Source organism: Anguilla rostrata, chromosome 6 (assembly GCF_018555375.3).
Source record: "Anguilla rostrata isolate EN2019 chromosome 6, ASM1855537v3, whole genome shotgun sequence".
Lineage (NCBI taxonomy): Eukaryota > Metazoa > Chordata > Actinopteri > Anguilliformes > Anguillidae > Anguilla > Anguilla rostrata.
Genome location: NC_057938.1, coordinates 15995625 through 16010056, shown reverse-complemented (window position 1 = coordinate 16010056; position 14432 = coordinate 15995625). Strand labels below are relative to the sequence as shown.

Genomic DNA, 14432 nt, shown 5'->3' with positions numbered 1-14432 from the left:
CATACACATCACATAAAGTACACTCAGAGTGTGAATGAATCATACAACCACTAGGCCCCAAGAATGTATTAATTGCAGGATGATATAAAGAAAGATTTGTCCATACCTTAACTGGAGAGATATTAACAACAGCACTGCTTTAAAGGCCAATTTGTAGGCTATTTATCAGTGCCTTATTGTAAGTAGCCAAAATGTGAGAAATCTGTCACATCGCAAACAAGCACCAGACAGCAAATCACTTTCTAAGTGTCCAATTAACAAATGCCTCAAAATAAACGCACATATCATAATATATGTCATATTAACAGACGTTATTTTCTTGACAGATCCCCTAATCATGGACAATTCAGAGAGATTGCTTGCTGTCCTTTTTATACAGTCTGATACGAACTAAAGAAATTTTGGCTTGGATAAAGGTAAATAGCAGAGCTTGACCAGTTACTGCACCCTGTAGTCAAATTCATTATCTACAGCTCCACTATGAATGTAGCAAGTCCATTTTCATTTTCCTATACATATATTGTGACACACAAATATTGTGCAAAAAAATTATTACTATCATTTATCATTTATGGCATAATATACAGTTAAATGAAAAAGTATTGGGACAGGTGACAGAAATTTCTGTTGTTTTGGCTTTGTAGTCCAGCACATTGGATTGGCTGTAATTCCTCCATGGATCATCAAATATGGATGTAAACACCCTCAAACGAATGCTTGCAGTCTGCACTTTAACCTCACATTTATTGATTTATTTCAAATACAATATGGTGGAGTACAGAGCAATCTTACTTTTATGCATTATTATGATTATTATTGCTGTATGAATGTTTTTGTAAAATGTTTTGGAATAGATACCACAATCATTAACGTGATTTTTGGACTTTATTGGATTTTATTTTGGAATAAAATCTAGTTCGTTTTTACCACATTCAGATATTCAACTTCAGTCCTATCTCATTAAAAATCACAGGAGTAGGGGTGTTCCCTGATGCCACGGCCAAATTCCCAATCCAGCCATCTAATTGTGCCACAAGTTAATTGGGTAAATAAATCCTCTCAAACTGGACTGACATGTGGTAAGCATTCTGACGCGTAATGCTTGTCAAGTACTTAGAGTTTGAGGCTACGCATTTCACTCGGTGCCTTGTTCATGCTATCAAAATTCTTTCTGATCCTTGAATGGCGCTTTTAAAGGTCCAGGAAACTGAAATCTGTGAATTCTTTGCTGATATGTTTTTGTATTACAATTTTTGCATTCACAAATGACCCAGAAATATTCTAAAATGATTCTTGCACCAAAAAAAAGCCTGTGTCGTTTACCCCCTAGGCTAAACACCAGGTTTTCAGTGGGTGGGGTTAATTGGGTACAACATACATCACTAAAACACTATGACCGGTGAAATCCTTTCTACTTCTAATATGTAAATGATGCTCTTGCTCTTTTTGTGCGGGCAAGCTAAATTGGAAATGCCTAAGTGTTGTGCCTTCTCTGGATGTACTTATTTCTTTGCTAAAAAAGAGACCCACAAGAATGGGTTTCATTTCTGGAGGCCCATGGGTGCTGCAATATTGCAATAACCCCAACAGTTAATATTTGTAGCGCCCATTCTCGCACGAAGGACTTCAACTACAGTATTTACAAAAACAATGTAGCTTTGCTAAAAATGCTAGCACTGGTGCATGGTGCAGTACCTTCCCTCCCTGCCTCCCTCCAAACTGTTTCTGCAAGTGACACTCCTGGTGGTCACAGAACAGATGCATGATGCATAGGTAAGAAGGCCTACCATTAGGTAACAATAATTAATTAACTTTCATGCTTAGACATGTAGATTTAAAAGCTTTCTTTATACAGCTGTAATGTCCGGAGTTGGAAACTGCCCAGTTGAGCCTAATGTAGCTTATATGTTACAATGTTATTACACATTGAATGATCTAAATGCTAGCTTATTTTTTTTTTCTTTTGTGCTGTTTGGTAGTCATAGTTACTGCACTGGACAACCTGCTCTGACCTAGCGACAAGGAATGTCTTACGGATATGAATATTAATGAGCAGAGGATACACGCCCACCCTGCCCTTATCTGCTGGACAGGTCACAATAATCTAATAGTGTTTACTACAAATGAATGCTTATAATTTGGTTAAATATCAGTTGTCACTGCTGGGGAATATTCAATCTGAATCCAGTTTCCTGGACCTTTAGGCATGTCATTAATTCATAACTTTCAGTTGAACTTTAACTTGCAGTTCAGTTTCATAACTTGCTGAATTGCCATATAAAAGCATACTAACCTGAATCAATCCGACGTTTTGAAACAACTCCTTTCTGTTCGAAAGACAAAAATGCACATACAGGATCTTAGAAAGCATATGTACAGCATATCTCTCAAACTGACAAAAAAAAATACAAAAACTGTGTGAAATGTCAGGGGTACTGCACTGTGGAATCAACAGTCCAAACCTCAATTGATGGTAACTCCATGAAAGTTAATATTTTTATTAATAAACCAAAGCTGATGAGGGGGCGAATTCCCGCAGCGCACTCCACTCACAGCTAATTAGGAAAAAGAATGGTCTGGTACAATGATCTGCATGTGCAGCACATAATGCTGACTAATATATCTGCTGGCAACTTTTAAACATAACAACTCTGTCTAAAAGAACTGAAAGTGGCACGTGTCTTACCTTCAGCCTCAACATCGCGGATTCTGAAACAAGTTTAAAGGCACAGTGAGCACGCCGCTACTGAACCGCCAGGTGTGCAGCTGCACTGCTAACACTTGTCAGATTCAGTCTTGCTCAACTGCAAGTACCTGACAGAAGCCTAGAGAAAGAGTCCTGCGGGGATCATCTTGAAATGTATTTTATCTTTCACCAGATGATTAGACTACATCCCCTCAAGATTAGCTGCACATGTTAAATGATAAATGTACATAAAAAACAATGTTTTTTTCTTCTATTTTATCTGTTGTTCAGAGAAAAGATTTATATTCCCCTTACAGTATATAGAGTGACAGTGATAATCCTCATACTGTTGTACAACAGGATATCATGAATACACTGTCCAGAATGAATGCTGTCATGGGTCTCCTTTACAGTGAAGCCACTGTAGCTGACGTCACTGTAAAGCATCAAACTGTTGCATACACATTGAGCATATTTCCTCGGCTAACACCTTCATAATTTGTTCAGCATACGGAACAATGCAACTTGATTACTTGTAAACAAGTGATAAAACAAATGAATATTCTGGAAACACAGATCTATGCTTGGCCTCCCGGCTGCTGGCAGTCCTCCTGCATCCGTCAGACGTGAGAAAAGGACAGCGGTGGAGTAATGGCTAAAAAATTAGCGAAGACACGGAAAACAAACCCAGGCATCTGATCACAATTAAAAAATCAAAGGGCTGCCATGATTTACAGCACAGCAGCTTGCCAGCTCAAGCTGCGCCCTGTATTTCTCATCAGACTGATACGTCCAAGTCAAACACGTGCTTCATATATTTACACTGGGTAAAGTATCGTCTTTTGTTTGATGTTATTGCTTTGATATTAGTAATGTCACCGAGACAATTGTGTGTTTTAAGAATGAAGTTGAATCAGGAGTTGAATTAAGCGTCACCCAATAGATGTTATGTTATGCAAAACATGCAGTCCTTTTTGTCAGTACTCTTTTCTTTTCTTTCACTACTTTCAGTTATAAGAGCACATAGTCGGTGAGGTCAAACATGGCATTTCGAAATTTGTGTTTTATCAGCACGGTGCTTTCAGTATCCAAACGTTTTTTCATGCTGTGATTTCAAGAAAACAATGCCTTTAAGGACATGAGGTGTATCATTAAGCAGACTTACCTGGGCTGGACTTCCCACAGCACCCAAACCTCCCCAGGCACTCTTTATGGGCTCCTGCCCCACACTTTGCACACAGGTATCCCTGGTTGAAAATCCCTCTGGAGAGGAGGTCAGAGAGATATGATTAAAGAAGGGAGGCAAGACTAGCTCTGAAAGCCAAATAGAACCGCCAGAATGAACTCACAAATATTTACTTACAGAGAGACATCTGCACTTATTTGTGAGGTATATTTATTTGTAAGTTAAACACAGGCGTTAATTGCTAAAAGGCCAATCTATCAGTGTTAGTGTTCCTTCTCCACTGACTCAGGTAAACAAAGCAAGAATGAGCAGTAGTCTCTGATATAGAACCTTCTAAATGACTTGACTCGCTCCTTAGAAATACACAGTGGGTTGGATAGTTAGTAGAAAAGACTACAACTAAAACAACTAAATATAGGCCTATAGTTGGCAATAAAATGTTTAAAAAATATGTTTTCAGTTCCTCATACATAAAATGTTTCAATCACTGGTGCACAGAACATATTTAAATTTTCTTGCAATTACAGCATATTTTCAGTTATGAGCAGAGAATTTTTATTTTCTTGGATACCAAATGGAATTAGAAATTTGTATTTGTATTTGTAGGAAGGACCCTCAATCAAATTAATTACCAATTATGACAGACTCTCATGGGCATATCTAATAAATCCATTGCTTTTTTTATATCCACAATCCAAATGACCATACACTGTAACAAAGTCACTTGGGACTGTTCAACTGCACAGAATAAAAACTGCATGGGTCCAAGGACAGTGCCCTGTGGATTGTCACCTCAGGAGCATGTGGCAGGAGCTGCAGGATGTTGTCTTCTCAAAGGTGTGCATCCTGAACTCATGGAAGTTGCTACTGGCGTTTTCTGGATGAACGTTGGATCTACCAGGAAATAGTAACAGGTGGCCGACAACAATCAGTCCAATCAGGTTAGGAATATCTTGAGGAGGCAATACATGTTGTTACAGTGTGACTCAAAAAATCTGAAGCAACAGGGATGCAAGGGTTGTTGACAGCATTGGTTACACAATAAATTAAACAATATAACCATTCCTGAATAATTCTATCAGACAAATAACAAAGGTAATATTCTGTTAAGACACAAGTTCCCCCACCCAACCTCGGTCCACATCACCACTCACTACTAAACATTTTCTAGGGGAAACACTACACCACAATCAAAGGTGCCCATCTGAAAAACAGAAACAGCCATGGACACATGAAACAGAGCAGACATTTGTTTACAACTAATTCAGTGGTGCTGGATAAGCTCCTCCTTTCTACAGAAGTGCTAGTTTTGTGAGAGCCTCAGGAAGCTCTCCCATTGGGGGTATTGACATTGAGTTTTTTCTGTTTAATGTCCCAGACTTCTCCAACACTCACAGAGCCATGCTGAATTGCTCCATCCATTTCTTCTTCATCTCTCTGGTTTTGAAGAAGAACTCAAAGCCAGTTTGCCCCTGTTTATGAGTGAGGTAGAATCCGTAGGACCACTGTGAACGGGAAGAGAGGTTCACGTTTGACAAATGTGTATATAAAAATACAGAGATGCATGCAAATGTACAACGAACATATGTGGGGATACAGGAACATATAGGAACATACCAATATGCATTATTACACACATACATACATACATACACTCACACACACACACACACACACACACACACACACACATATGCATGCACACACCGATCCTGACACATTAACATGTCTTTTCAGGGACACATCTGATTAAAACATGTAGGAGCAGCTGGTGATACAGGCCTTTGCAGGTTTGTAAGTGACCTTCTGTGGAACGCACATATATCATTTGCCTTTTTTTGGCATTCCACTTAGCATTTGGGGGCAAACAGCAAGCACAGAGCCGGGCTTGAGGAGGAAAGGAAGGAGTCTGATCTCTGTGAGCCTCAGATCTAGAGTGCGGGAGGCAAGGGGGCGACTTCAAAAGGGCAGTCCAGTGGGTGTCTGCTCAGCCAAGGTCTCCTTCACCAAACACTATGTTTTTGAACAGGAGTCTCAAAGACACCTCTCCCATCGGGGATATTGAACTGTGCGGGGCTTTGACAAGAATAATCATTTCCCAAATTTAAAAATAAGAATACCAACCACCTCAGCCCATGGAATTTGTGGCTTGTTCCTGTTCTGGCTCCCTGGGGGTGGACCAACTTGCCATGGTGTTCAGGACAACAGAGTAACTGAGCTATCTTAGCTACCTGCTAACTGAAGGCACAGCTCCTGAGACCACATCTTGGCTCTATTAACACCAAACCTCTTTCACCATAACTCAGCACAAGGTTCAGCATTTAATATGTTAACAGGATAGTTGACTACGATTTACACTGCTAACGTTAACAGTGCAGTTGAGGATTATAGCACTTTCTGTTGCACCGGCACTGTTACTTTCCTTTTCTTTATTTATTGTTCCTCACTCAATTTTCTTGTTCACTCAAAGGTGCTTCTTATTTCCGCACTGGGTATGAATGCTAAATTAATATAAGGTAAGATAGTACAATGAAATGTAATGTGATGTGAGATAAGGGGGGGGGAAAGGTAATCTTTTTCTGCCTTCTGGGACATATCACTAGTTTATTTTAATGATCATTTAACAATGATATCTACCTACAGTTTTAAAGTACTTTTTTTAAAGTTAATTATTTGATTACATTCAGGGAGGCATCCAGTTGGATACAGTAACCATAAATAAAGTAAATATCCCTTACAAGGCCAATAAATGGTTAATATGTCCAACAAAAATTTTTTATGAAAGGTTATTATTTAAAAGTTAAGCACCACATAAAATTTGACAAATTGACCACTAAAAAGTTGCAAAACTGATCAACACTTATGTGATGTGTGACGTCATAGGGGAACACAAACAGCTCTGCTCTTGAAAAGATGACAGAAATGGACAGCACTGACATTTTATTTTGAATCAAAGGACATTATCAGTGACTCAGATGACTCATAAAAAAAGTTACATATCTTCAGCATTGCAAAGTTCAGAGCAGTTTGTTTGGCAATTGTTTCCTCCCAAAATATTTGCTTCTGGAATTGAGAAAATTAATTCCAATGCAAAATCCAGTCTGCTTTGCTCTCCAACACATTTGCGATGGCCAGGGATTATCTGGTGGTGTGTATTTCAGTAGCCAACTAACCTTTCTGTTGTCTTTGTCCGTGGTGGGGTTGTTGGTGATTTTGAAGTGGTTGAGGTCGATCACCTCTTTCATCTCATAGTTGTCGCCCCGCCTCTTGCAGACAATCACAGCAACGTCAAAGAGGAAGATGTGCCTGTATCGCGGAGAAAAACGCACACAAAAAATGTCAGCTCTGCTCAGAAAAAGGGTGCATTCTAACTGGTGCATGGAGGGATGCTCCTCACCTGTCCTGTTTGGTCCGCTTATCGACCGTTGCAACCCGCACCTCCCCGTCACCTTTGGGTCTTCCATAGCCCCGTAAAGAGTGATTCTGCAGGACACAAAAAGATGGGTGACTCAGGCAAGCATACAAGACAAACATGTGAACACATTTTTACCTATAGGTCTTGAGAACAATTATGAGGACTACCTATGGTAATGATGATGATGAAAAAGAATATGGCAGTTAATATTCTTCTTATTATTATTATTATTATTATAAGTATTAGTAGTAGTAAGAGTAGTAGCAGTAGTTGTACTAGTAGAAATACTACTATTAGATGTAGTACCAGCAGTATTGGCATTTTTCTTGATTGTTTACTCACTTTAACTGTATACACATAGCTCAACAACCGAAAATGAAGAATCAGCATTTTTCATTGAAACATTTTTCATAGTTTTTTACTGAATGTTACAATTCCAAAATACATGTTTACAGAACAATTCACACACATCAGCACACTTAGCACAATTATCATAATAAACTATCTTGTGTTTACAAGAAAACCAAATTTAATTAACACATGTGTAATCAGCAGTCAAAATAATATTATGAATAATATTTTCATATACATTTTATGGAAAACAATTGTTTCTTTGGAAAGCAATTAATTGAATAAGATCTAAGGAAGTGACTCATTTCATAAAAAACAATGTAATAGTTGGCTACTGGCTAGCACTGACATAAATTTGGTTTCATTAAAAGGTGAGGGAGGGGGTCAATATTGATCAATGGTGGAAAGGTTTTCATTGAAAGGTGAGAGATATAGAGCATAGATAGAAAAGGAAAATAAGAGGAACATCCAACTTAAACATCAGGAATCCTACACATTTCTTGAATTGCAATACCAATTTATGAAAAATATTCTTAATTAAATATTCAACGAAACTTCAGAAAAATACAAAATTATGTTCTGTTTTATACTGTACATAAACAAATTCAGAGCAAGAATCAATAATATATTTGGGAAGTACAATGCATGATTCCCAAAAAAACACTGGGCAATGGACTACATAACAGTACAATAACTGTCCAATAACAGCCAAAATTCTGTACTGGTTCAGTCTGGATGGCTCACCAAGTTTTCGATGGATCTCTGGTACTGATCGATCTCCCTCAGAGTCTCGTTGTCTCTCTTCACTTCATTAACATACTGAGCAAGGTCCTGCACACCAGACGTACAAAAAAATATCACTCGTAATGAAAACGTCTTTTAATGTCACAGATTCCCACACTGGATTCACTTCAAATGTAGCATCCCAGCTCCACAGGCAAATCAAATTAATTTGATTTTGGTGGAGAGGACAGCATTGCACAATTCTGAACTGGTTGCAGGCCACAGATTTTGACCACGCTGAAAATATATTCTGCAACAGTTGCCCAAGCAGCGAATGCGCCAACTAATCACATGAAAAGAAGAGGCACAAGGACATCCTGTTCAAGATGGAGGAGAAACATGTCCGTACAGGTCCACATTTCTTTGTGCCTCATTTATCAACAGCACATGCACAAATTCCACTCTAAACTGCATAGCATCATGTTTCCACATCGATGCTATTTATCAATTTTAAAATGAGGTTTCCTGAGAATGCTCCGACTTCACAAATATTGTGTACTGCATAGAAAAATGTCCTTGTTGCTGAATGAGGGTACCGCAGGAGACAGAGTAATCTCGCGGAGATATTTTCATTCTCTGCTTCGAGGGCGAAGCGGAGGGGAAACAGAGAGGAGGACATTGGCGTACTTCCTCGATTGCACTGCACATTTTCTATGTACTCAAACCACACACGATAATCACCGCCGACTCTTAAACAAGGTTTACACAACTCTGCGGGCATTGTTTTTTTTTTTCAAGGATTAAATCAAAACAGCTGATCAGAAAACAAATTTGGCCAAAAACTATGAAATTCATGTCCTGAGGGAAAATAGGTATACTCAGAGCAGCAAACCCAGGGCACTGAACATCTCCTGAGATGACACTACAGATTTTTGAGATTAACAAGACGGTCAGCTCCGGTGTTCCTTCCAATCACAAAGAGGTATGGCAAGGACAGAACATCAATTGCCACTAGATTTTCCTTCATTGTCCTCCCTTCACAAATAAAAAATGGATAAAACTGTAATGTTTTTGTTTCAGTAGCGGGGAGGCGGTATGTTCAGACTTAAGAATACAGAACACTATTTTCTGTGTTTAGAACCTGTGGGGAGACCCTTTCCTCCAGCGAATCACTGACTGAGACGAGGGAGTCCCTGGGACAACCAGCGCACAGACGCCGCCACAAATGATCAGCGGTGAACTTACTCGGGCGAGTAAGTTCTGAGACGACACGAGACGAGACGAACCCTGCCGCTCGCGGAAAAACGCTCGAGCGGGAAAATGCAGCCATTACGGAGAGGCGTCGGTTTCACGGATATACAGCCTGCACAATCACTGTTAAGTGGATAATTTCTCCAAATGAAATCATCACAGCCCATCTGCATAATTTGCAATCCCCTCTCCGACTGATTTGCTTCAATTACAGGGACCCTAACTGTCAGGGCCCATCGGCAGCTGCTTTAATCATTCTTCAGGATCGTTCAGTGGGGAGCCGATATTGATTCTGCAAATAGAGACTTTATGCAAAACAAAGATGTCAGCAATATGGAACTCTTTCTAAATTCATTTGGCATCACATTGAATCTATATTATACGAATTTATAAGATATATAATAATCACCTATCCATTACCCATTTGGTACAACTACCTATTTATTTAAGTTTCACAGAACTCTGAAGTCCAACTGAAATGAGATAAAGAGGCTCATTCCAATTTAAAGATCCAGAAATTGTATGCCGCATCCCAATGGCTATTTTAAGCTCTCAGTGCTGAAACAATAATAAAATCATTAGTCGGTTCGGTTGTTTCACGTCTGTGGACAGTACAAAAGCTGCGTTGGGCTTTCTGAAGAGAGGAGAACCACGGCACCAAACGGCAATGCTTTAAATTATCCACCAAAAACCAAAAGCTCTTGTTTTACAGCTGCGCAAAAGGTAAAATCACTTATTACCTTCATCGCGCTGAGACCCATCCGTAAATTGTTCTTGTCGGTGGCATCGTGGGTGTGCTTGACTAATTCCTGTTGGGTTTAAACAAAGGGAACAAATAAATAGTGTTGCTCTACGGCTTATCCCTGTTGCTTCAGTCTGTGTTTTCCAGCAGTTAATTATGGCTAAAGAGTTGAATAAAGCAGCACCTCAATTTTCTGTCACAACAATAGACGTCGAGAACGCGCATGTGACTCAGGGCACATTTTCTTAGCATGCATCTGAAAAGTTCACAAATTGGTCCCGGCTGTAGGCGAGTGTAATCACTCTTCGTTCAGCAGGGATCAAATGTTTTCCTTCCTGCTTCATTTAATAAAATTCTGTTGCAAAATCCAACAAATTAAGCATAGCCTTTAGCAAAGCACAGTACGCTTATTCACAAATGTGAAGTGCATCTGAAAATGTGCTAAACTGCACGTGTGAGCATGCGCATGTCTGTCTGTGACTGTGTATGTGCAGATGTACGTAAGCATATAAGCATATTTGCGTGATTGAACGTGTTTATTTGTGAGTATCTGAGTAAGAGTGACTGCATGTGTGTTTGCCAATGTGTCAGTGCCATAAAATGTAAATACAAACATTCAGAATTACTTTTTCTGAAAGGGCAGTTTTCATTTTCCAAATTTCTTTTCAAATAAGAAATGTATTTATTATGCTCTAGCAGTAGCTTATTACTCCTTGATAGTCAAATTTGCAAATAGTGAACTTAAACCAAATTCAGTCATAGGTTTTGCGACTGAATTCACAATAAGTAACAAAAGTATCATCAGTTTACAAAATTACTGCATTTATATTAAAAAGATAAGTATGCAAAGCACTTAAACTTTGCTTCAGTAGTGTTACCTGGCCTGCATCACAAACATCAAAAAAAAACTTTACTGATCAGAAGTTTGTAAATTTCTTCTTTTTTTAACTTCAGAAGTTCATTGAAAAACATGTTACTAAACAAACTTACAAGCATGCAAAAAAGTGTTCCATACCAAAGGCTGGTGACTACAACAACAAAAAATAATTGTCAGTAATCTGCAGGACTTTTACTGGTGTCTACAGGATTAAACTAAAGGGTGTCAACTGTTTCAGGGAGAGCAGGCAATGAGAGTTGATTCCACTGCAAAACACCCTGTACTGTTTATTCATGGAAACTACTTCCAAATAAACATCTCCTCCTCTCCTGATTTATTGATGATTTTGACTATGTCCCGTTTGTAGCAATTATAGATGTTATAGTCAAAGCATATCTGGCATTGGCTTTATGCAGTCAACCAACTGAATTAACAACATCTGTGCGCTCTTTTGTTCTTTGCTAGCACTGCATAATAAGCAATACTATATTGAACTGAATGCTTAATAATGAACCTGGAACACACAGTTTCCCTTGTTCTTCTATGTGAACATTTCAGAAATCCATATCCTCCTCGTACTGAGCAGAAAATAAGTATTTAGATTTATTTGACAAAATACAAGTGTATTGGATGACAAAACCTGTTGCCGTGAAAATAATTTCAAAAATAATATTTATATCTATTTTATTTTTACTGAATGTCCCTGGTAGTGCAGGTTTTAGCACAAAAAATTGAGATTAATACCAGAGACAAAATTAATTGTCAGGCGTTAGGAGGATATACCTATAGAAAATTACATATGTATCAATATCTATCAATGGAAAAGATATAAAGATATACTCAAAATGTATATATAGTTGGTTAAGGTAACTTTCCATGTCAGCCTATGAAAAACTCAGATAAATCTGTTCTGCTTGCCCCCACGGTGTCCTCTGAGTTGTACATATAGGTACACACACAGACACACACACACGCGCATGCACACACACACACACACACACATACAAGCAGTCATCCCAGAAGATCTCGTGTCAGTCAGGCTGAACTTCGCCATTAATATCACACACAGGGGACAGAGTGCGTGACAGTGTCTTCAGTGCTGAATGCAGGGGGAGACAGCAGTCCAGACAGCAGGGACTCGCAGATAAAGTTACAGCAAGCTTGGGGACAGGTGGGGAAGTGGCCAGCGGAAGTCAGTTGATAACGACGAGGAGAGAGGACAGGAGCGGCCGCTCCCTGAACTGGGCTGTCTGTCATGACAGAAGTGGACCTGGCAGGTGTAGCATGAGGTCATCTGTGCACCACCCCCCCCCCACCCCTTCCTCCCCAGTGTACTACTGCTCCAGCCTCCCCTCACTCTGAATCAACACGTTTCTTGGTGGGGGGAAAGGGGTGGGGGTGTTATTATGGTGCTGAAAGCTGCCCTGCAGCAATGCTCAATCAATGCCGTCCTATCCTCCCCAAAAGCCCCTCCTCCTCCGCATCATGATTCGGTCCAGCAGAGAGCACGACAGCGGCCTCATCTCAGGGGGGTCACCCAGTGTCCGCCCACCTCTACGGCATTTCTGCCACCTGCCTCCCTGGGCAATGTGAAGTGGCAGGTGGACAGGTGTGCTGTGTCGCGCACACACTCCCAAGGGTCAGGCCATGAGACCCCTGTCCACCACTGCCGAAGCAACAGTACAGCACGCTTGTTACCACGGCAATTAATGTCACTCAGTCATGGCAAGATTGCGTTCACCTGAGTTTTGTTTTTTATTTTTGCTTTTTTTTGACCTTCCCTTATATGCTCTGGGAACTTGAGGAAGATAACTTAAAGATAATGATGATTAAATCAGACGTATACACACAGACAGACCGTCAATTAGAAATTTCCCAAGGACAAAATAATCCTGTTTAAAGGACATTGCTGCCACCTAGTGGTAGTTTCAGATTAGCATAGTCAAAATTGATCTGGCAAAACTGAAACAGTTAAAATGTCTCTGTATAACAGTTTTGAAAGAAAAAAGCTTTAGTACAAAGAGTTTTAGTACAAGGTTTTCCAGCATTTTTGCAAAATTCAAGCATTACCGTGACACATACTTAGGGGTACATGCAGTATTGTGTATATTTCAGGAACAACTTTCATATTTCAGTATGAAGCATTAACACACTCCAGTGGGACAAGAAATGTGAGGCTCATTCATTAAAGTACCAAACTGTGGTGTAGGGTTGAGCTTCATGGCCACCAGACCTGGGTCAAATATGTATTTGTTTTAGATTCAAATATTTTTCTGTGCTCTGTTGATCTTGCCTGATGCAACTGAGCCAGTAGGACAAAAAGGTGGGGTCTGCACTTTTTGAGGGAATGGCATAGGTTCCAATACACCAGACAAGCTCAGTAAAGTGTAGAAAAGTATTTGAAGCCAAAACAAATACGCATTTGACCCAGGTCTGATGGCCACACACTGAATCTGTACCGTGTCAGTGCCAACTGTGGCCAGTAGCTTCATAGGGAAAGGCACAATTGGTGATTGTGTCACTCAGGGTGTGGGAGGGTTCAGTCAGTTAGGTGTGAATAGAAGCAGCTGGCAAGACCACGTGTTTCAGAGGAGAACCACGGATGTCTACACTCTCCCAGATTGACAGTGAAGTTTGTGCATAAATACGGCTGATTGTCTGTTCCAAATTTGGTTGGGAATCAGACATGCCCAGCCCCACATTGGGTGCCAAATTAAAAAAATAATAATAAAAGATTGACAATAAATTAAGGTTTTGCTCTTTGTTTTTACTGTGTTGAATGGGTTGGTGGCATCTTACATTGTTCAGCAACTTCCTTCCCACCTCAAGGTCCCTCAGGTCATCTGACCTTATGCTCTTGGCTGTCCCATGGTCTAGACTAAGACTAAAGGGTGATCACATCTTCACAGAAGTTAACCCAGAAGCAACAGACATTCACTGTCTGTTGTGTCTGTGTGAACTTCTGCATATTTTACAGTGACTGTATGAACTTTTATGTATTGCATACAGGTACTTAGTATCAGATTATACAGCAATTCAGTCAACAGGAGTTGTTTTTAAATGTGCTCTAGAAATAAATGTTACTTGACTTCTGAAAATGCTGGTGTCTCTATCATAACATTTGGTTCAATTTTGAGTTGATGTGTCTATTCATCTGCAAGACCTCCGCATAACACTGATATTCAGTGGATTGCACCAACT

General features: G+C 39.7%; 1 protein-coding gene across 5 annotated transcripts in view; it reads right to left on the bottom strand.

Annotated features, from left to right (window-relative positions):
* The window catches only part of vav3b (vav 3 guanine nucleotide exchange factor b), a 60725-nt gene that overhangs the window by 16931 nt on the left and 29362 nt on the right, over positions 1–14432 (bottom strand). For all 5 annotated transcript variants that reach the window (XM_064338654.1, XM_064338656.1, XM_064338655.1 and 2 more), the window contains exons 11-19: positions 10353–10421; positions 8383–8469; positions 7270–7355; positions 7046–7178; positions 5268–5377; positions 4665–4766; positions 3852–3949; positions 2687–2709; positions 2294–2327 (exon numbers count right to left, since the gene is read on the bottom strand). In XM_064338654.1, the coding sequence (XP_064194724.1) occupies positions 2294–2327; positions 2687–2709; positions 3852–3949; positions 4665–4766; positions 5268–5377; positions 7046–7178; positions 7270–7355; positions 8383–8469; positions 10353–10421 (742 nt within the window). The remainder of the gene's footprint in view (positions 1–2293; positions 2328–2686; positions 2710–3851; positions 3950–4664; positions 4767–5267; positions 5378–7045; positions 7179–7269; positions 7356–8382; positions 8470–10352; positions 10422–14432) is intronic.